Source organism: Miscanthus floridulus, chromosome 10 (genome assembly GCF_019320115.1).
Source record: "Miscanthus floridulus cultivar M001 chromosome 10, ASM1932011v1, whole genome shotgun sequence".
In the NCBI taxonomy this organism is placed as follows: domain Eukaryota; kingdom Viridiplantae; phylum Streptophyta; class Magnoliopsida; order Poales; family Poaceae; genus Miscanthus; species Miscanthus floridulus.
The window spans coordinates 12,167,162-12,190,295 of NC_089589.1; the positions used below are offsets into that span (position 1 = coordinate 12,167,162).

Genomic DNA, 23,134 nt, shown 5'->3' on the forward strand with positions numbered 1-23,134 from the left:
TTTTTCAGTGGCGGTTTTGCTACAGTAACAACGGGTTGCTACAGTAAAATTGGATTTTCCAATTAATCTAAAGCTACAAAAAAAATTGTGCTAAAGCATACTGTATTATATATTCATTGTGTAGATCTACTCATGTGGAGTCCAATAAAATTAGATTTTTCATTTTATGATTTTTCTATGATTTACTATGTTTTTTTAAAAATTCATCGAAAATAAATAAAAAAAAGGAAATTCAAAACCAACAACACTGTAGCAACCCTACCGTTACTGTAGCAACCCGCTGTTACTGTAGCAAAACCGCCACTGAAAAACCGCCCAAGGGTAAAATAGACGGTTTTGAAAAGTTCAGGGGGTAAAACAGACGGTTTCATAGTTGGAGGGTGAATTAGACCAAGTATGAAAGGTGGGGTGAAGTAGACTTTTTTCGGCCCTAAATGCATGCACTTATGGAAATAGCCCAGTAATTTTCTATAGGAAAATCCTATCAAGTACAACGGAACAGAGTACGTATTTTTCACTTTTATAAGATAGGCCTCTTTGCCACGGACAAACTCAGTATAGTCTTTTCACCTGTAGTAATGCTTGCACGGACATGTCCTAGTATAAACAAATGAGTTATAAGCTTTTTATTGCATCTACAGCTTTGGCGCATTGAATCCGGTGGGTGCAGTGCATGTCTATTTTCGTCAAAACTAGTGCATGATTTTGGTGGTGCACCTTGGTGAAGTTGGAAGACTCCATAGCACGAGGTGCTCGGACTACTTAGACCATACTATCACTCTGTCAGACTACTATAAAAGTGATTTATAGCGGTGATAAAAAGTTGGGAGGTTTTAGAGACAGCCTCGGCCAAAAGATTTGTGTAAATTGTTTTCAGTGTAAGCCGGCTATTTACATAGAGGTAGCACGGGAACAATATCTATCTTTATAATTGGCCATTTACTAAGAGGACAGGCTGTCCCGCATCTATAAATGATTTCCAAACAAAAAAATGAAAACACAGCAAAAAAAAAAAAAGAACTGCGAAATGGAACAGCCATGAGCTGCAGTTTTGAGGCTCCCATCGGCTCCCCTACAGCACTGCTATAGCAGCAATTGAAACATGAGAAGATTCCCTTTATAGCCTTGACGTGAGTGGGCCCACCTATAGAAAATATAAAATGAAAAATATTTTTTCAAATAGATTTGACTAAGTAATATTTGGGCTCCTCAACTATATCAAATAAAAAAATGTCAACTACAATGTTGTAGATTGTGTAAAAATCTACAACTTTGGTATAGACGTCAACATTTAAGGTCATTGAAAATTCATAATTTTCAATTTTAAAATCTAAGAATTCAAAATGAACATTTTCAACTCTACACAATCTTAGATAAAAAAAACTTTTCAGATATAGACCATGTTAACATGCAAGGTTGTTTGAAAAATTCCAGAAGTACATTTAGGGACATATGGAGTAAAAATGGTTAAGAAAAAGAAAATCCTACTCTTGCTTGCATAGTTGCATGCGTGAAGCATAAAAAAGATGCTAAATAGTTTATTCCCAAACTTAACTAAAATGAAATTCATATTGTCAAATGGCACGCCGAAGTGCATTGAGAACAGATGGAGTAAAAAAAGGCTATGGAAAAGAAAATCCTACTCACACTTGCATAATTGCATGAACAAAGTATAAAAAAAGATGGTAACTATTTGATTTGTAAACAGTGGCGGATTCAAACGGGGGGGGGGCTCGAGCCCCCCCTACCGATACCGAAGCAGTGGAGCCCCCATGAATTTTTAGGCAAAGTTCTATCGTGTAGGTGGGGCCCCTACCGATACCGAAGCAGTGGAGCCCCCATGAATTTTTAGGCAAAGTTCTATCGTGTAGGTGGTGCTGAGACTTAAGATCGAGCAGCAGTCGAAGGTATGTTGCTGTCGCACTTTTGTTCAGCCCTCCCCCTAAAATTTTCCTGGATCCACCGCTGTTTGTAAACTTAACTAAAGTGAGAATTCATATTGTGAACCGGCATCTAGAAATACATTGAGGGACAAATGGAGTAAGAAAGGCTAGTTGAAAAGAAAATCCTGCTCATGCTTGCATAGTTGCATAAAGGAAATTTAAAATGGATGTAAATTTTGATTTCCAAACTTAACTAAAGTGAAACGAAAAAATAATGGTAAACAACATTAAGTAGTTTTGCAGTATGGCATATGTGTGAGCTTGCCCAAGGATGAAGGTGGCCAGAATCTTACATTCTTATATGAATTTTTGTAATTCAATCTGACCACTTTGGACTTCTTCTCAGGGCAAGGTCCAGTGACAACCGTTTAATGCTTTGGTTTGATGTTGCAAAGGGTGCTAACCGCACTCAGTCAACGGACGTCCTCCAGGATGCTTGGATAGTTTTTGAACTGGTCCATGTTCCTTCGGCTCTCCCGTACGGCACATTTATTTGCCGATTTGCGACGTTGCGAACCTAGGGCCCTGTTTAGTTGCTCCCAACTCATAACTTTCACACTATGTAAAAAGAAGATTCTCCGTCACATCAAACTTATGGTACATGTATGGAGTATTAAATGTAGACGAAATCAAAAACTAATTGCACAGTTAGGGTGTACTTTGAGAGATGAACGTTTTAAACCTAATTAGTCAACGATTGGACAATTATTACCAAATACAAACAAAATGCTACAGTACACTACAGTGTTGCACAATAAATCCGTCGGCGCCAAATTCGCCGAACTAAACGTGGCCTAGGGCAAAAACTGTGGGAGGCGCCGGCCCGTGCATGCGTGTGAAAGAAAATACTCCCAAGATAAAGGCCCATCAGGCCATCACAGGGAGTCACAGCCCAATTAGCTCGATGGTCCAGCAGCCCACAAACTCAGTGGATAGCGTGCGCCGCGCCGCGCCGTCCTCCCCAGGATTTTTTTATTGCCTCATTACGAGCTGTAGTTTCTGAACTCACACACTAACTCATACTATATGCACACATAAACTAGACCTACAATTTATACCTAAGTCTAAGAAAACACGGCTGAAAGATATAACAGTAACTAGACCTACAATTTATACCTAAGTCTAAGAAAACACGGCTGAAAGATATAACAGTGGTGGCACATCTGTGCGAGACAACTCGAATTATTAAGGGAAACACCGTTCCCGGTGAGACACCCGGTGCCGATGGGCATCGAACCTGGGCGGGTGGCCTGCACAACCGCGGCGCACACCAATTGAGCTAGCACTCAGTTCTCGTCCTCCCCAGGACTGGAACGTGTGACTAACCTTATCGGGCCATAACTCTTTTGTTGTAGTGATCTAGGCATATGTAAACTTTTTTTCTATTTATCGAGATCGATAAACTTCTATTTCCAAAAACTATTATAGATAAGTACATATAAATTTTTTATTGTTCAACTTGCTCGAGAAATTTTCTGTTTTATAGCTCTTATAAACAGCTTGTATACAGAAGTATATAAGCTTCTCGCTATTCAACATCTGCAAAAAGAGAAATAAGTTACGAAAAGAATTCACCTTAGTTATATTTTGTTTTAAATTTTTTTTATAATAATTGGACTAATATCTTTGATAAAAAAACAATTCAAAATACAAATTATACTACAAAATGTTTGTGGACACTTTTCAAATAAGTTTTATACTGAGGAGGTGGACAGTAATGTGGAGGGCGATGGTCTACTTATAGATAGACATGTAAATTACTTATATTATGGTTACAGTCCGCAATCTCGAAGTAGGTGTAAGTCGAGAAAGTAAAATTTGCTCTTAGAGTAAATGTCCGTGTCACGTGGACTGTTGGATATTGATGTTCGTCCTGTCTAGATGCACACACATACTTCATTCGTCCCTAAATATCTATCGTTGGGGGAACAGTTAGATGTCCTTAATTAATTGCCGTTGCCTATCCACATGGGCCTCACCCGTAGCTGTACCGCACCGTCAAGCAGGCAGCCTTATCCCTTCACCTCCCGATGGCGGCCTCACATAGCACACACTGACAGCCTGTTCGCTCGGTTGTAAACGATCGTTGATTATAAACTAGAACAGTATTTTTCTCTCACATCAAACCAGCTAGCAGTAATAATCCACTATCGTTTCAACCAAAATGAACAGGCTGTGATTTGCTTGATGTAAAAGAAATCAATGTTGTGTGTGGCACGCGTGCTTCTTCACACCACAAACATAGCATTAATGACATGTCCATTGAAATGTGCAGATGACAAATCATTGTTACATAGGGGTGTGACGGTCTTTTGCCATTCATATTGGTTTCTGGGTTTAGTTCTCGATGACAGAAGCGAGCGTGGCACCAACGCCACCATCGTGAACGGGGACGAGCTGCCCCTACCCGTGCACTAGGCGCTAGCGAGGGCGATGTCACATCTTACTACTACTGTCAATTTGCTTTTACATGATCAGATGAATCTTAGTTATTAAAAACTTGTTTGGTTGAGAGCTGGACAGAGCTACCTAGAACAGGCAACACTCCCATGCGTTTGATCTTGGTAAACTGAGGCTAGATGTGCTGCCTGGCTTGAGCTGCGTGCCCCAAGACGGCCAAGAGACAAGACTCTCATCCAAACAGCCTCTAGATTTACTAAACCCTATTTTGGTTTTGCCAACTTGACATGGTTGGTTAATGGAAGTTTAAATTCCCCTCAAAAAAAAAAACTTTGGCAATAACAACACAATAATAAACTAAGGTGGCTATTACTCGGTTACCGCGTACTACCCTTCTCCCTCCCATTTCCCAAAGTCAAAACATCTTGCGCGGGTGCAAGCAAGGCAAACCCGGAGGCTTACAGCCTTACAGGTGCCGAGCTGCGTGCACGACGACGCAGACCCGCACCGCTGACGAGCACGACGAGCAGGGCACCAGCTAACGCAGTACTGTTTGGTTGGCTGCCGTATCGTTGCTGGTTCGTTTATGCGATGATGACTGGTTCGCGTGAACAGTGTTTACGTGAGAGCACTGCCCAGCCAGCCGCTCCCAGCCTCGATCGATCCGTGCCGCGCACTGGAAGGAAGAACGGCAGGAGCAGGCTGAAGAAGAAGAGGCTGAGAGAGGGCGAGGTCGTTCGTCTGACTGACTCACCGATCTTGCGGACGTTGGTGTTGGTGAAGATGTACATGAGGAGGTGGACGGTGCGGAGGCTGAAGCTCTGGTTGTACCCGGACAGCGCGGACTGCAGCTCCTTGTCGTCGATCACGCCGCTGCCGTCGCGGTCGGCGGCCTTGAAGCAGGCCACCACGTTGGGGTCGGTGCCAGGCGGGAACGCCGAGGGCACCAGCGACGCGAACGGGCCGAATGGCGGCGGCGGCGGCGGCGCGCCGCCGAAGGGCGGGGGAGGCGGGGGCGGGGCAGAGGGGGGTGGCGGGGAGCCGTACGGCGGCGGGGCGCGGTAGCCGGGAGGCGGAGGCGGACCGTGGGGGTAGCCGAAGCCGGGAGGCGGCGGGTAGCCGGCCATGGTCTTGGGCCTTGGGGGCTCGGGGCGTGGGGGAGGAAGGGAGACGGCGAGATCGCGGTGGTGGTGGTGCATGCAGTAGAATGGAATGGAATTTAAATGCCGTGCCGCTGATGGAGATGCGGAAGGGAGCAAAGCAACGTACGGGCAGCTTTCCTTGGGTAGTTGGGTTGAGCGGCTCCTGTCAAACTGAGCGCTTCCGCTCCGTCTCCGTCTCCGGCGGGCCCCGAGGCGCGTCGCGATGGACGATGACGATGCGCGTGCCGCGTGCGCCAGTGCTTCGTTGTCTTCGTTCGGCGCAACGACGACGGCGGAAGCGCAACGATGCCGTGTATGCTTAGGTGGGCCAAGGTCAGGCCACATGGTCCCCCGCCCCAATCTTGCTTGAAGATGGGCCGGCCCAACTTGGTGACTGAGCGGCCCAACGCGTGAAACTCTGGTCGTGCTCGCGCGGCGCTGGCCCCTTCTTTCCGTGCTCGTACGCGCTGGCCCCCTGGCATTGTTGACAAATCGGTTCTGTCGGTGCACACACACAGAGAGAGGGAGGAACGGGAGCTCTTGTTATTTGATTTCTCAGTTGCCTGTGCATACATGAGAGACGAACTCGTCTCTATTTATAGAAGTGACCGACAGACAGCGCTTCCGTCGGATTCTCCCGCACTCCCATGCGCCTTGTCTTTTTAGCGCTCTGTCATATTAGAGCTCTGTCATATATGATTCACCCACATCTATACTTCACGTTTCACAACACTCCCCCTTGGGCTAATCGCGCTTGTGTATGCCTCGTTAAAAACTTCTCCCAAAAATCCAGTGGGAAAAAAGAGTAGGAGAAAAGAGTACATCACTTGCGCCAGCTTTGTTGCACATGTTGCCTCATTAAAAACCTTGCGTGAGAAAATCCAGTGGAAAAAAATTCACCAATGGAAAAATAGTACAACAGTTTAATCTTCAAGATCAGGTCTCCAGGACCAACAAGCAATTTTTAGATCTTTACCACCTACTGGTCTTCGGGACCCGTTTTTGATCTTCAGGATCATATTTTATGAACTATGGTTCAGGGTGCTTTCTCCCCCTAAATCCTGCAACTCTTCAAATCGTTTCATGCCAATTCCATTGACACATCTGTAGAAGCTAGAAGCTGGCAGGGATTTTGTGAATAAATCTGTAAGATTTTCATAGGACTTAGTTTGCAGGATACTTATTACCCTGCTCTTTTGAAGCTCATGAGGATAAAAGAACTTTAGAGCAACATGTTTTGTGAGATTGCTCTTCACATAGCCCATATCCATTTGTGCAACACAAGCAGCGTTATCTTCATAGATAACGGTGAAGGAACTGTCAGGACCCAGGCCACATGACTTCTGGATGTGACCAATCATTCGTCTGAGCCAAACACATTGTTGTGTGGCCTCATAAAGTGCAATTATCTCTGAATGGTTGGTGGACGTGGCAACCAAGGTTTGTTTCACACACCGCCATGAAATGGCTGTACTACCACAAAGAAACACAAAACCAGTCTAGGATCTGGCATTATGTGGGTCAGACATATAGCCAGCTTCTACATACCCCACCATGGTTGGGATTTGGTTCTTCGAGAACCATAGACCAAGGTCTTGGGTACCTTGTAAGTACTTGAGGATAGTTTTGACGCCAACCCAATGTCTTCTGGTCGGGGTAGCACTGTACCTTGCCAACAAATTTACTGCGAACGCAATATCAGGCCTTGTGCAGTTTGCTAAGTACATTAATGCTCCAATGGCGCTTAAGTATGGAACTTTAGGTCCCAATACTTTCTCATCGTCAACCTTTGGTCTAAATGGGTCCTTATCCACTTCCAAGGATCGGACCACCATGGGGGTTCTTAGAGGGTGACATTTGCCCATATTAAATTTCTCAAGTACTCTCTTTATGTAAGTAGAGTGGTGCACAAACACTCCTTCAGGGAGGTGCTCGAGCTGCAGGCCCAAGCAGAACTTGGTTTTACCCAAGTCTTTCATCTCAAACTCCGCCTTGAGGTAAATTGTTGCTTCCTCAATGTCCCTTGCGGTCCCGATGATGTTCAAATCATCGACATAGACTGAGATGATACAAAATCCATCATTGGACTTCTTTATGAAGACGCAGGGACAATCATCATTGTTTGTGTAACCTCTCTTCAGGAGAAAGTTACTCAACTGATTGAACCACATCCTTCCGGATTGTTTCAACCCGTACAACGATCGCTGCAGGCGGACGTTGAACATGTTGCGGTTTTGATTCGGTCCAGGGATCTTGAGTCCTTTAGGGACTCTTATATAGATTTCCGAATCAAGCGACCCATACAAGTATGCGGTCAGTACATCCATCAACTGCATTTTTAAATTCAAGTTAGCTGCCATAGATATAAGATATCGGAACGTTATGCCTCTCATAACAGGAGAGTAAGTTTCATCATAATTGATACTGGGTCTCTATGTGAACCCTTGTGCCACTAGCCTCGCTTTGTATCTTACCACCTCGCCATGTTCATTCCTCTTCCGAAGGAAGACTCATTTGCATCCTACAGGGATGACCTTTGGAGGTGTTGGGACTGCAGGCCCAAAGACCTCTCTTTGGTAAAGCGAGCGTAACTCTGCCTCAATTGCTGCTTTCCATTTATCCCAATCTGAGCGCTTCTGTCACTTTATCATGTACTATGGTTCTGAATCTAGATCCATTGAGTCAGCAATTTTTAAGGCAAAATATATGTCGACTACAGTGGTCTTTCTATGATATGACTCTTCCGACTCCACATAATTAGTGGTGATCTCCTCATGATCGTCATCCTGCTCATCGTGATTTCCCATAACGATTGAGCTGGGGCGTTCCAATCTTCGAATGCGATAGTGTGCGCACGGTGCATTGGGATTTCCATCTTCAGGATGGGGTCCTTCAGGGACCATCTCAACTTCAGGTTGAGTTGCCTCTTCAGGGGCGTTCTCAACCTTAGGTTGAGCTTCTTCAACTGATTCCTTGAGTAACGCAAGTGGCTCAGGTCCTCGTTTCTGCGGACGTCTCCGCGAAACCTTGTCCTGAGCACCCGGAGGTCTCCCCCTCTTCCTAGGATTAGGAGAGACAGTAGAGTGGTAACCTTCTGGGGTACATGTACTCTCTCCAATGCATTTACTGTAGGTATATGCCACCTTGTTACTCTTTTGTGATCAGTGAAGACATCTAGCAGTCTATTTGCAAGATTTTGCAAATGTATGATCCTCTAAACTTCCAGTTCAGACTTACTGGTGCGTGGGTCTAAGGATCGCATCTCGGTTGCTTTACATTCAATTTTTCGGCATTCTTCTACATGCCTATCTCCCCCTAATGCTAGGAAATGGTCTTCATCGAAGACACAATCAGCGTACCAAGCCGTATAAAGATCCCCAGTCATAGGCTCCAAATATTTGATTATGGATGGAGTCACATAACCAATATATATCCCCAACTTCCGGTGGGGTCCCATTGATGTATGCTGGGGTGGTGGTATTGGCACGTACACCGCGCAGCTAAATATACGCAGATGGGAAATACTTGGTTCTTTCCCACGCACCAGTTGTAGGTGGGATGTGTCATGATATGCAGTTGGCCTGAGTTGGATTAGTGCTGCAGCATGTAGCACTGCATGCCCCCAACAACTGGTTGGTAGCTTACAATTTTGCAGCAATGGCCTGGCAATCCACTTGATCCTTTTGATCAAGGATTCAACTAGACCATTTTGTGTGTGGACATGTGATACTAAATGCTCTACCTTAATGCCCATGGCTAAGTAGTAATCATCAAAAGCTTTCGACCTGAACTCATCAGCATTATCCATCCGAATGGACTGAATGCGGTTATCACGGAAACTTGCTTTTAGCCTAATTATTTGGGCGATTAGCTTGGAGAAAGCATGGTTTCTAGTGGACAACAGGTCCAGCTCCATCTGGTAGACGCATCAATCAGTACCATAAAGTACCTAAATGGGCCCGACAGGGGCTGAATAGGTCCACAAATATCACCATGTATCCTTTGCAGGAACACAGGTGACTCATCCCTAATCTTCAGGAGGGATGGTCTAGTGATTAACTTCCCTTTTACACATGCAGTGCAAACAAAATCTTCAGGATTTGGGAAGTTTTTAGTTTCAACACTATGGCCAGCAGAATTGTTGATGATTCTTCTCATCATACCCAACCCAGGATGACCCAAACGGTCCAGCCATATTCTAAAAGACTCTGTGTCTTTGAATATGGCCTTCATTGCAATATATCTTTTAGTGGGTTTTATGTATGTGTAGTACAAACCTGATGACGATGAAGGGAGTTTTTCCACCACACGTTTCTGGTACCCGTTGAATTTAGTGATGAACAGATATTCAGTATCTTGCTCAATCTGGGTTTCAACGTGGAAATCATCCGCACGGATATCTTTGAAGCTTAGAAGCGTGCGCTTCGAGTCGGGGTACAATAGTGCATCTTTCACAAAGATTTGATTACCCATAGGGAGAACCAGTGTGGCACTTTCGGTGCCCACAATATGAGCATTGCTTCCGGCAATGGTAATAATATTTCCACTTTTCTTAGTCAAAGTGTGGAAATATCTGGTTTCCCTCAATATTGTATTGGTGGTGCCACTGTCTATAAGACAGATCTCCGCTTCAGCCATTGGGCTCCCACGAGGCCTGCCAAAAATCATAAGAATTTGGGGATTTAACATAAAACATATATTACAAAAGAAAGACCAACATTCATAAATATTGCAAGGAGTTTGGGTCCATTTAACATGTTACAAATGCTCTTCAGGAGCATGCATGGCCAAACTCTACATGCGGACATTACATTTCAGGGATTATTGCAGGTCCCTGAATATATCAATGTCATCCTCAAGAAGGTCGTTCTCACTTCTGTCCATTTGGACGTCTTCACCATTTCCTTTTGTTTCGACGAGCATGTCGTCACATTTCTGAGCTTCGGGCTCAGTGGTGAAGTGGGACTCATGTTGACCTTTACCCTTATTTTTACTCTGTTGGTAGAGGTCAACCAGGTGTTTGCGGGTGCGGCATTTGCGGGACAAATGCCCCTTTGCTCCGCATCTGTAGCAATCACCTTGCTCTTCCCCACTATGTTCACCATTTTCCTTCTTGGTTTCGCTTTTATCTCTGGGTTTTTCCTTGCCTTTGCCTTTGAACAAGGCGCCTCTTTTCCCCTTCCAACTTCCCCTTCCACAACCTTTCTTGCGGTTGCGAGAACTCTCAGCAACGTTGGCATGTGCTTCGGGCACAGCAAAAGAACTAGTAGGCCGGGCAGAATGATTGTTCATGAGAACTTGATTCTGCTATTCAGCAACCAACAGTACTTCAATTAGCTCAGAGTACTTAGAGTACTTTGAGTTCCTGTACTGCTGTTGCAGTGTTATGTTGCCGGGATGGAAGATAGAAAGAGTTTTCTTGATCATATCAGTGCCAGTGATCCTTAGGCCACATAGACACAGTTTGGACACAATCCTGTGTAAAGCGGAGTTATATGCTACCACAGACTTAAAGTCTTGGAAACGTAGAGTGATCCACTCCTGTTGCGCTCTGGGGAGCACAATCGACTGTTGCTGGTTGAAGCGGTCCTTCAGGGGTTGCCATAAAACCAGTGGATCCTTCATAGTCATGTACTCAGACTTCAGGTCTGAGAGTAAATGGTGTCGCAAAAAGTGCAACGCATTCGCTTTATCATGTTTTGTGCGCTCATCCTTGCCCGCTTCAGGCTGGACAATGGTATGATCGAGTCTCATGCCGTCGAGTCTGATATCGACGTCAGTAGCCCAGGTTAGGTAGTTGCTGCCATCTAGGGCAAACATGGTGAAATCCCTCTTCGCAATATCCGACATGCCTGCACCATTAATATGCAGAATTAGCGAACGTCGGTTATTTGTAATCTTCAGCATTACAACTATATGTGATCTTCAGGATCACATAGTCATGTATAATCTTCAGGACTATACATTTTCCCCAAATATATTTGCATATAATCTTCAGGATTATATACGATTTATACCAAAAAACATAAACTTGCATAAAAATAAATCTGCAGGATTTAAATAGATGCAAGAAAGTAAATTGCAATAACAAAGTAATACGCAATAGTATAAATAACATAAAGTAATATAGTGGACTTCAGGCCACTATTATTTTCACGGGCTTCAGGCCGTGCTATTTATGCGTGCGACTTCTGGTCGCGAACGCGTAAGCCAAACGGCTTCAGGCCACTTTCCTTTTGTTTGTTTACATGCCGCATGGGAGAGGATGCCGTGCAGCATGTATGCGTGGCTCCTGGCCACTTTACAGTACAGAATTGTTGACGGCCTTTCTTATCCCTTCCATCTCTCTCTTAGGAAGAAGAAATAAGAAGTTTGCTTCTCTGAGAGAAGAACGGGAACAAGGAGGCCACGCCCGGAGGGGCTCGCGCCAGCGCTTGATGGCCAGAGGCCAGCGGCGGCGGCAGTCTGCAGGGCCTGCCCATGTGCGCCAGCGGCGGTCAGACGGCTCAGCTCTGCGCGCCCGTTGACGGCCGGGGGGGTGGCTGCGGCGGCGGCCTGTAAGGCCTGCTCGTCCGCGTCCATGGCAGCCAGTGGCGGCAGTGCGTCCGCGTTCCTGGTGGGGCTCGCGGCTCCCACGCAGTCGCTTGCGGTGGCCTTGCTTGTATGCTCAGCTCAAATATCCGGTTGCTTCAGGCAACCATCGAGGTATGGCTTGAAGCTACGCTCGACTACCGTGGTGCGTGTATGCACATCCACAGGTGAAGAGCTTGTTCATGGCATCTGTATGTAAGATAATCGATTTCTCACCTTCTTACCGTTAGCCCGGTAGAACTGGTGCTGATAACGTGTTGAGAAATCGGTTCTGTCGGTGCACACACAGAAGCACAAAGACACGAATATAGAACACAGAGAGATAGGGAGGAACGGGAGCTCTTGTTATTTTATTTCTCAGTTGCCTGTGTATACATGAGAGACGAAATCGTCTCTATTTATAGAAGTGACCGACAGACAGCGCTCTTCCGCACTCCCATGAGCCTCGTCTTTTTAGCGCTTTGTCATATTAGCGTTCTGTCATATTAGCGCTCTGTCATATATGATTCACCCACATCCATACTTCACGTTTCACAACAGGCATCTCCCGTATCCGTGAACGCAAAGTCTAAGGTGCGCGGGGTCGTGCTCCTGGACCCTGGTGGAGGGAACGACCGCACGCGGCGTGGCCTGCGTGCCATTGGGCCCTCTCGAGCCTGCTGCACTTGGCCTGCCTCGTTTGAATTGGCGCGGGTCCAAAGCTTGTGCTACTTTTAGCCATCCGTCCAGAAAAGAATGTAATTATAGATCTGCGCCGGTTAAAATAGCTCAAGTTTGACTAAGTTTATAGCAAATAATATTAATATTTATTTCTCTAAATAAATTTGTTATGAAAATATATTCTATGACTAATCTAATGATACTAATTTTGTATCAGAAATGTTAGTATTTTTATATAACTTTGGTTAAATTTCAAACTGATTGATGTAACACCCTGGTGTTACGATCTTATTTAGTACTTAGATTAAGGCCTAAAAGAAATTAACAAAATAAGTTTTCGGGTGTTAAAAATTTTAAAACTCTCAAGAAAAAGGATAATTAAATTGTAGGTCTCATTGTTATGAGAAGAGAAGCGAACGGGATATTGCGAGTTAGTTCAATTAATATGTAAACGTGCTTATGAAATTCCAACAAAAATGATTAAGCAATTTTTATATGTTGGAGCACTTTTGGTTGCCCCAAGGTGAGTACTTGAGCATAGTGTAGGTTATAATGGTCTTGTTCGCTTCTCTTATAATCCGTACTTTTCAGCTTATTTTTTCAGCCGGAACAGTATTTTTCTCTCACAACAAATCAGCCGGAAACAGTGTTTCGGCTTTTTTTTTCAGCGAAGCAAACGGGGCCAATCGCGTTAAGTTGTTCTAACTTCGCTAAGAACGCGCTGCGAATTACAATCTGGTGCTCGTTTACGAACCAACGTTCGGCACGACGAACCTAGATTGGCATGCTTCTATCCCCCTTCTGCTTGTCCTCTCCACGTGCCGATTGTTTTCTTGGAATATTGGTACTACAGGCTTAGGGATAGGGGAGTTGATTGAGCCTCTAACCTGATCGTTGACAGTTTTTCGTGCGCTTTAAAACTCGTGCGTAGCTCTCTGTCGGACCGTTCGGCCGGGAGTGCGTGGTCACTGCATTGGCGTGTGCGCATGGCCATAGGCTGGCGGGGGCTACCTTCGGTCTGGTCGCGGTGTGGCCGTGCCTTGGCTAGCCCTGGCTGCGACGCCTGTTGCTGGCCGATGACCTCGGCACTCCTCTCGACCACCGCTGCCACCGAGTCTGGCATGGCCGTAGCCGCTCTCCGCCGGGCGTGAGCTGCTGTCTACCGAAATGCCATCCACACGCGCATGCAGGGAGGTGTTCTTGTCCGTTGTCGTTCGGTCACTGCAGCGCTCACTCACAATCGCTCGTCTCGCCTACCTCGTCGGCCCCGCCCTCATCTGTTCTGCGCTGTTGCACCCCTCCCGTCCTATCCTACGGTGCATTAAGGAGGGCGTCGAGCTGCTGTTGCCACGCACTGTCCCCATCTCTCACTCGCTCTTTCTCTCTCGGTCTCTCCCTCACTCTGACAACCGCCATGGCCGCCATCAGCTAGGGCTCTTATCGTCGTTGCGCTCCCAGTCGTCCTTGCCTCCCCGTGCTCGCTCCTCTCCATACCCCTCGCGTGCACGCCGGAGTCCGCGCCGCCTGGAACCGCTGTTTCCTCGTGGCCACCGGGCTGTCGCCGCTACGGTTGCCCTAGCGCAAGGCCGAATGGCCTCGAGCCGTCTTCGATCGAAGCCGAGCACAACCTCAGAGCCACGTGGGTCTGGTGGTGCTCCGGCGCTCCTTTCCGGCTTGCACCATCGCCGGCAGCGCCGCTGTAGCCGTACTGGTCCGCCTCCGCCGCTGCCTTACCGCGACCACGCGTGGCTGAGCTACCATCAACTGCGCTCAACTGAGACGCCACCACCACCGCCTTCCCCTGCTCACGCCGCCCCTCCCGCGCCCCTCCGGCCGATCCTTGCCAAGCCGCGCCGCCATCCCCGCCATAGCTGTAACAGAACCGACCAATTATACGAAATTAAGTAAGAAAATCATCCGCCAGAGCAGACGATTTAGCAAACTTAAGCCCGTATAACCCGGTAGTCCGTGAAATCACGAAGGATTTCAAACCAACTCATATCCCAGCCACGATCGTAATAAGTTTAGCGGTCACCATCACATATTACATAAAAGTTCACATCACAGATACATCAGAGTTTAAACATAGTTATTACAAAATGAGTTCGAATAAAAGTAGCGGAAGCCATTTGTTTAAAACCTCACACACTCACACGGAGTTCAAATACAGTGCCAGCTGATGATCATCTCCAACAAAAGCATTAGACGAGACGTACGGAATGCCCATACCCATGGTCCTAAGCATCACCCATCGCAGGATAAAGGCAGTTGTTACAGTAGCTGTAATACATCTGTCCATCTGCAACAAGTGGGAATAAAACCCTGAGTACGAGAAGGTACTCAGCTAGACTTACCCGACATAACCAAAAATAAAGTGACACCAAAGATTATGAAGGGCTTTATAGTAGTGTAGCTGACTTATTTGCAAAAAGAGGCATTTTTAGCATTTCAAGAACCTTTCAAAAGCATTATTGTCAAGTTAATTATTTATAATCTGTCGACTAGATTTGCACCTATACTAGAGCAAACATGTGATTAAGCAGATAATGATAACCAATGATCATTAAACAACTTCCATAATGTCATATTCATTATAACTGTCCAAGTGTTCCATCAACCTTACTACGATGAAGTCACTCAAGTCAAGTGCTCACTATCCAGGAGCGATGGCGATTCGAATTGATTCCTAACCAGCTGATGATTTATTCCTTACACAAACCTCACTCACCCGCTAAAGTGAGATATTGATCACCGAGTCAACTATCCAGGAATCTCGAGTTTGCCAGGAACCACATGTACCCGGGGGCCGACCGACTGCACTTTGGTCTTATCATCTCGCCCCCGTGTCCTACCACACCTGCTCCGGCACAGTGCGCTGCGAGCAATCTACTCGGCCTGAATAATCTACCATCTTCGCGGTCGGAAGGTACTTTATCCGGCCAGCTAAATGTAAGACATGCGTTCAACATGACTCGAGGCCCAACAACGGTCGGTTCTTAATCAACACAGACGGAAAGCACTACAGTTTAAAACTCTGTAAGTCTTCGTCCGGTCTCAACTTCATTTAACACTTAGTTATACCATGACTACATAGTTATCCAAGTAGATCCAGGTAACCACCTATAGCTCACAGGTGACAGGAAATCACCCGATTTCTACCGGTCTAAGCCAGCTAAGCATTGACTCGACTGTGGATACCAGGGTAACAAGGATATAGTATAACAAAGGTAGACAAGGTATAATGCAGCAACGGTTGCAAACAACTCCTGAACGTAATGCATCAATTAAAGTAAAGCATTTAATTAATAATTTCAAACCGGGAGAAAATGCTCCGGGGCTTGCCTCTCTCGAAGGAGCTCGGGCGGTGATCGGGGCACTCCGGAAGTTCCTCAACGTCCTCCTCGTCGGCTTCGGGCACTTCCTGCGGCTACACCTCGAGCTGCTCCTCGGGCTCCTCGGGTATGACGACTGAGTTATCGGTTTGCGATCTTGTATGATGCAATGTGCGTAAGTGCTTATGCCATCGATGCATCGGATGAGATGAATACAATGGGTATGCTTGAATGCAAGGTAGTCAACATCATCCAAGAACATATACTACAAGCACATGTCATCTACTACATTCTCTTCTACTATTAATTTGCTAAGTCAACACATCTTATTAAATGCTTCAAAGATACACCAAAGCTTTACTAATTTCTTAATCACACATAAAGCAACACTTGATTAAACCCTAATTAATAATAGGTTTGAATAGTAACATCTATTTTTATTGCTTAGAAAAATCTTAGAAAATTACCATAGCACAGTACTACCCTAGGTAGTCTACCATCAGATTTTCATGGTATTTGAATGAGTGGATTAGCCTACACAAAAATAACAAGCTATGGCATGATTATAAACATGAAAATACTTTGTACTGTGAAAAGTGTCAAACAACAGAGTTAGTATTTTTCCTATGTTCTACACAGCAATTAATCACTGTACAAAAATTATCACATGCATGTTTTATACAAATTTTGCTCTCTAGCAAAAATAACAAAAATCAGCCATTAAAGGTACTTGAACTACACCTCAAAATTTTTCTACAGCACATGCATAACACATATTTTTTCTAGGAAGTACATTACATAAGAAGATTAACAAACTTAGAAATCATATTTTTCTGAAGCTTATAGGTTTTTCTACACATTTTTCAAGTTATCTGCAATATCCATGATTAAATAAAGTTCTACAGAAAAGTATCTCAAAAAATGACATGCAATAATTTTCCCAAGTAGATCTGGTGATAAGGAACCTAGCAAAATTTATTTCAACAGATTTAGAGCAAATTTGAGTATCCAAACATTTTCTAAATCATTTCTCTTTTCAAATAATAAAGAAAACTAAAAAAACAAAAACCTCCTATTGCTACTGGGCCGGCCCGTGGGAACCAGCTGGCCCACGGCCACACTCGGCCTGCTCAGACCGAGCGAAGGGGAGTGCGGCGGCCTGGCAGGGGCTTCGGCCCACGGCCACTTGGCCCAGCTCGGTCGAGGCGAAGGGGGTTCACGCCGGTGTCGAGACGTCGCGGCGGCGCGGCTCGGCCAGCGGGCCGGCGGCCATTGCCGGCCGGGTCAGGGCAAGCGGGCGAGTGCATGGGGTTCGCAAGGAGTTGACGAATGCGAGCAGGCCAATAGGAAGGGTGGAGGAGGGGAAGAAGGGTGAGTTCCACGGCGGCCGAGCACGACGGCGCCATGGCTGACGGCGGTGAAGCTTGGAAAATGCGCTACCTTGGCTCAAAAGACGTCACAACCGCGAGCACTAGGTGCCGGAGAGCGAGGCGGAGCTGCTGGCGCTTGATTGCTGGCTGTGGTGGAGCACCGACGGCGGATTCGGCCGGCGGGGCTGCGGTGGCGCTGTGCTCTGCCGCGGCGAGAGGAGGGGCGAGCACGGGAGAGCGAGAGAGCGGGCGGGAGTGAGTGGAGAGGAGCGCAGCGACTTCGGCAGATGAAGGCGGGCGCGTGGGAGCAGACGCAGGCCAGCTGCGACGCGCGATGGGCGTTGCCGGCGCATGACCGCCACGCGGCGGGCGTGCTCTGCCGCGGTCGGAATGGCGAGCGGGAACGGGCGCGGCGCAGCGCTGGGCAGGCCAGACGCGCGCGGGGCTAGGCTGGGCTGAGGCGAGGTGGGCTGGTGCGGGCGCGGGGGTTCGCTGGGCTGGCTTCGGCCGTGGGCCGAGAAACGAGGCGGCGGCCCGCGAAAGGAGAAAAGCCTTTTTCAAATTATATTTTCAAGAAATTTTTAAATACTAGCTTTCAAATATCATTTTGAGCAAGAAAATGACATCTTTTGAAAATGTACTAAAAATGAAAGTTGCTTAGAATTTAATCCTCTACATCTTTTCTTTTATGACCAAAGTCCAATTCTATCTAGATTTTGAATTATAAAAATTAAAGTCAATTTTAACTCAAAACCCTAATTTTGGAGAATTATTTTTAAAGCAGAATTTGGCAATAATTGCAATACAAACTTTGCTCCAAAAATTGCGCTAAATAATTCTAGATGATTTACAATCATAACCAAACAAGTTCTACTAACCTAGCAAGCATGATTAGGGCAAAAACAACCCTAAATAAGTGTATGCAACATTTACGTTTCACAAGCTTGTTTCGTACGTTTCGAAGCAGGGTTTCAATTATTATTTACATGATTAGGCATGTATGATTAGGATGCTTGATGATGCATGATATGCATGATTTGCAGTGCCTAAATACTGGCATAACACCGGGGTGTTACAGACGGGGACCTGAACACCTCGACAGGAGAGTGGTGGGTTGGTCCTGCTTGTGCCTAGGACATATGCGGGGCGTGTGTTTTGGGGTACTCAGCTGGGCACATTGATTCACGAATCACCGGGTAATCTGGTACGACTTGTCTATAGTCTAGTACCGTAGTAAGAACTAAAACTTGAAAAGGATAAAATGATTCTAATTGCTTACCATCTGCTTGAAGGTAGCACAGGTGCTTACCTAAAATGGATAGTTAATGAACTAATAATGACTCCTAATAAAATTGAATATAAGGACGCATGCTTAGTAATGCCTCCTGCAGATGCAATAAATCCACAAGCCAGATAGGCTTGCATATTCCTTGGAGTCTTTTCTTTCCTCCTGACGGGTAAGTCTTGCGGAGTACAATTGAGTACTTAGGGTTTGTTCTACCCTGTTGCAGGTGGCAGGAATATGTGGAGCTGACACTTGTGTGTGGAAACCTCCTGTGGGCTCTGCAAGGATTTTCTTAACGTTATGGACATAGAGTTTATTTGAAACATCCACCCAAAATATTTTACAATGGAAAACTTATAATATGTTAGGATGTATACAACGGATCATCATGTTAATATTTAACTTATAGTTAAATGGTTTTATTTCCGCTGAAACTCTGATAGCATGGTTATATTTCGCTGTTATAAACAATAAATATTATACTCTGATGTTGCATGGAAAGTGATGTAAGAAATGTCTTAAGAATGCTGTAAGCTTTATTCTCTCATTTGTGATTCTGATGAAAAAAATGTGGATTTTCGGGTTCTCCCATGGAGTGTGCTCGACGGAACTACTGATGTAGCTCACCTTCGGGGTGCTTAGTATCTAGTGGAAGGCAAGCACCTTCGTAAGTATGTTATTTCGGACGGTTCTGCCACAATTGACTTCTCGAAAAGCGAAAATTGCATTCTTTTATGGACAGAGAGAGTACTAGTACCTGTTTGTGCGCACTTCGAACAAATTGCTTGCAGGTTGCTTGTCTCTCCTGCTACCTGCTACTCTTAATTTTATTTAGTTTTTGTTTTATGTGAGTTTTTATTTTTCTTTTCATTCTTGTATTCTTCTTTTTTTTTACTCCTTTTGGTTTTCATTGTTTTTTCTTTAGTTTTTATTTTCTATTTGTCATTTTTAGTTTCATTTTTCGGTAATTTTAGTTTCATTTTTTTCAATTTGTATACTTTAGTTTTCAGTCTTGTTGATTTTTTTTCATTATTTTCTTTTTTCATTGTGTCTTTTAGTTTCAATTGTTTAAGTTATGTTTTTTCCATTTTTTCTTTTCAGTTTTAAGTTAATTTTTTTAGTTTCAGTTTTTAGTCAAGCTTTTTTTAATGTTTTTTAGTTTCAGTTTTTAGTTACCCTTTTAGGTTCGAATACATTCCTAAATCTTACATATTAGTTGTATAATAACTTATCCTCTAAGTTGACGCCTCATGCAATGCTTTTTCTAATAATTTGCCCCTCAGGGTGCAGCGTTTCTTATTTTGTGTCGCTACTCTTGTCTTTTTAATAGATGTTTCTCCAATTATTAGCTATTCATGTATCCCGACTCATATAGGGGGTTTTATAATAACTTGCCTCTCTAGTTGCCAGCTTATGCAATGCTTGTTCTAATAATTTGCCCTCACGTTGTAGTTTGTCTTATTTTGTGCCACTACCATCATTTTTTAATAAATGCCCTATGTTGGTAGCAAGTCATGTTTCCTGACTTTTTTAATGTATTGTATAATAACTTGACCTTTTAATTGGCAGCTTATACAATGTTTATTTTTAATAATTTGCCCTTTCAGATTACAGTTTGTCTTGTATTGAGCCGCTGCTCTCTTTTTAGGGGTTGGTACCTTTATATAAATATTATATAACAAATTTATTATATTCCCATGATAACAATAGATGTGCATACTATGTAAAAACTTTATTATATTTTTGGAGTAGCAAGTTTAGTATTACATGGCAGCAACTCCTACATAAATCTTCTGGCATATTTTAACACATAAATTGTTACTGAAATAAAATTCTTCGAAATATAGGTAAATAGAGTTTAGTTTTATTCGTCTCGTTAGTTACAGCCCGAAATTAAAAACCGATACAACATTAAAAAGTTATAGCCATTTAAAGAAATGGTTTGACTTTTTTTTTTGCGTGTCAGAACTGGTCGGGACGCAATGCATGTCGCGCATGTGCAAGTGCGTGCGCGCTGCGCGCCTGAGGGGCTGGGGACCATGTGCAAGTGAGCACTGTCGTGCATGCACTCACGCGTGGGGGCAGGGACCTGGGGTCGTGCGTTTTGACTGTACCGCGACGGGTCGCGCTTTAACCGCCTCCATGTGTGAATGTGTGATAAAAAAACAGGGGTAAAATGACGTTTTTTCTCAGAGAAAAAAACAAAGGTAAAGTGACGTACGTACACACAAAGGTAGTTAAACATTCGTGCATGGAGATGAGAGTAGTTCATCATGTTTCGGGAAAATCATCAGTAGCAAAATGGAGCGGCAACGGATTTGAAAAAAAAAAGAGGGAGCGGCAACAAAGTGTCAAGGCTCGAATACGAGAGTCGAGTCGCGACTACTATTAATTCATGTTCTTTTGAGCTTTCCGTCCATTCGTTTTAGCTTTGCAACTCAAGGTTTCACATTGATACCTACAAAGGAAAGAGTAGGCTGTGCAGTCTGCAGGAAAAAGAGAAAAACAGTAGCTGTGACAGAGTGTAAGGCCCTGTTTAGTTCACTTCATTTTACCAAATTTTTCAAGATTTCCCGTCACATCGAATCTTTGGACGTATGCATGAAGCATTAAATATAAATAAAAAATAAAACTAATTACACAGTTTAGACGAAATCCACGAGACGAATCTTTTAAGCCTAATTAGACTATGATTGGACACTAATTGCCAAATAACAACGAAAAACGCTACAGTTGTATTTTGCAAAAAAAATCGGATCTAAACTGGGCCTAAGAAGAAGAGAAAAGACAGAGCAAGGAAAGTGATGCATGCCTACCAAAGAGAACAGATGGCTTATGAGAATTTATGCTTTGGGTGTTTAGATTCTTGCATATTTTAATCCAAGTTTTAATAGCTACAGTAGCTAGTATTGAAATTAACCCCTCCTTGATTTTCATTCACCCTCCGCCGGCAACCGCCAAACCGTCTTTTCTGCGTAGGCCTTGTACACATTTTTTGAGGAAACGCTCTGTACAGATCACATGACCTTTTTTTAAATTACACAGTACAACGTAGATACCCACAACACGCACGCATCCTCACCCTTATAAACATACATACACAAACCTTATCCCTATGAGCACCTTCCGAAGAACTGAGCTAGTAGATCTCGAGATTCATGAAGTCACCACTATGAACACACGTATGCAAACCCTACCCCTTTAAGCAGCTCCAAAGAACTGAGCCGATAGATCTCAAGATTCACGAAGTCACCACTTGCGCCTCGCTGTCGACGAGGACGTCACTTACCACTGAGAGCATAGCGCCGTTAAATCATGGAATAAATCCAGGAAAATGCGATCACCCGACTTGAATCCGGGTAGACAGGAAAATGCGCTGACTTGAACCCGGGTTGTACTGTGTAATTCTAAAAACAAGGTCACGTGATCTATACAGAGCATTTCCTCAAAAAAAAATTATACAAGGCCTAGGTAGAAAAGACGGTTTGCCGGTTGCCGGTTTGCCGATATGCGCAACGGCGGAGGGTGAATGAAAATCAAGGAGGGGTTAATTTCAATACTTGCTACTGTAGCTATTAAACTTCGATTAAAATAAGCAAGAATCTAAACAACCAAAGCACAAATTCTCATAAGCCATCTGTTCTCTTTGGCATGCATGCATCACTTTCCTTGCTCTGTCTTTTCTCTTCTTCTTGCAGTCTGTCATAGCTACTGCTTTTCTCTTTTTCCTGCAGACTGCACATCCTACTCTTCCAAGGGGCTGCCGCGCCGTGATGGGTGGCGTGGCAGCCCCACGCCCTAACGGGTGGCGTGGTAGCCCTGCCACGTCAGCGGCCAACGCCGTGGCTGACTACCACGTGGTCACCCCAACCGTGTCGCCATGCATGGTGCGGCAGAGTGATTTTACCACGCCATGAGAATAGGTGCGGCCAAAAGTGTTAGTTTAAAAAAATAAATAATGTTAGATTTGAAAATAGTTTAAAAAAAGTGTTAAAAATAATAAAAAAATCGGCAGCGTCGAGGTAGAGAGGGACGGGAACGGGCGGCGCGGGGGAGAGAGAGTGAGGAGAGAGGGACGGACTTTTGGGTAGGCTACTGAAGAATAAGTTTTGGGTGCGTGATCTTTTGCTGTGCGTGATCGAATGGGTTTTCCATTTGGTTACGTGGTGTTGGAGATAGCCTCACCCACTGGACGTCCACCAGGATGCTTGGATAGCCTTTGAACTGGCCCACCTTCCTCGACTCCCCCGTACGAGACATTTGCGACGTTGCAAAACCGTGGCAGGGCTCCGGAGCGTGCGTACCACCAACTCCAACTTAAAGGCCCATCACATGTGGAGTCACGGCCCAACTAGCTCGATGGTCGAGAAGCCCACCAGCTCCGGGGGATAGCGCTCGCCGCGCCCAGCCG

The 23,134-nt window shown here is 44.9% G+C and overlaps 1 protein-coding gene and 1 pseudogene across 1 annotated transcript; both read right to left on the bottom strand.

The window, feature by feature from the left end:
* Positions 1–1,152: 1,152 nt before the first annotated feature.
* LOC136486262 (calcium-binding protein CBP-like) lies at positions 1,153–5,542 on the bottom strand. Its single transcript, XM_066483138.1, has 2 exons — positions 5,098–5,542; positions 1,153–3,482 (listed from the first exon to the last, which is right to left on the bottom strand). Exons 1-2 carry the CDS (start codon positions 5,540–5,542, stop codon positions 3,472–3,474), a joined length of 456 nt encoding a protein of 151 aa, XP_066339235.1. The 3' UTR covers positions 1,153–3,471.
* A 4,764-nt stretch (positions 5,543–10,306) lies between these two features.
* Positions 10,307–15,205, bottom strand: LOC136487799 (uncharacterized; annotated as a pseudogene).
* Between the last annotated feature and the right edge of the window lie 7,929 nt (positions 15,206–23,134).

Bases quoted from the DNA above. Each gene is read 5' to 3' on its own strand.
- LOC136486262 (XM_066483138.1), bottom strand. From the start codon at position 5,542: ATGCACCACCACCACCGCGATCTCGCCGTCTCCCTTCCTCCCCCACGC.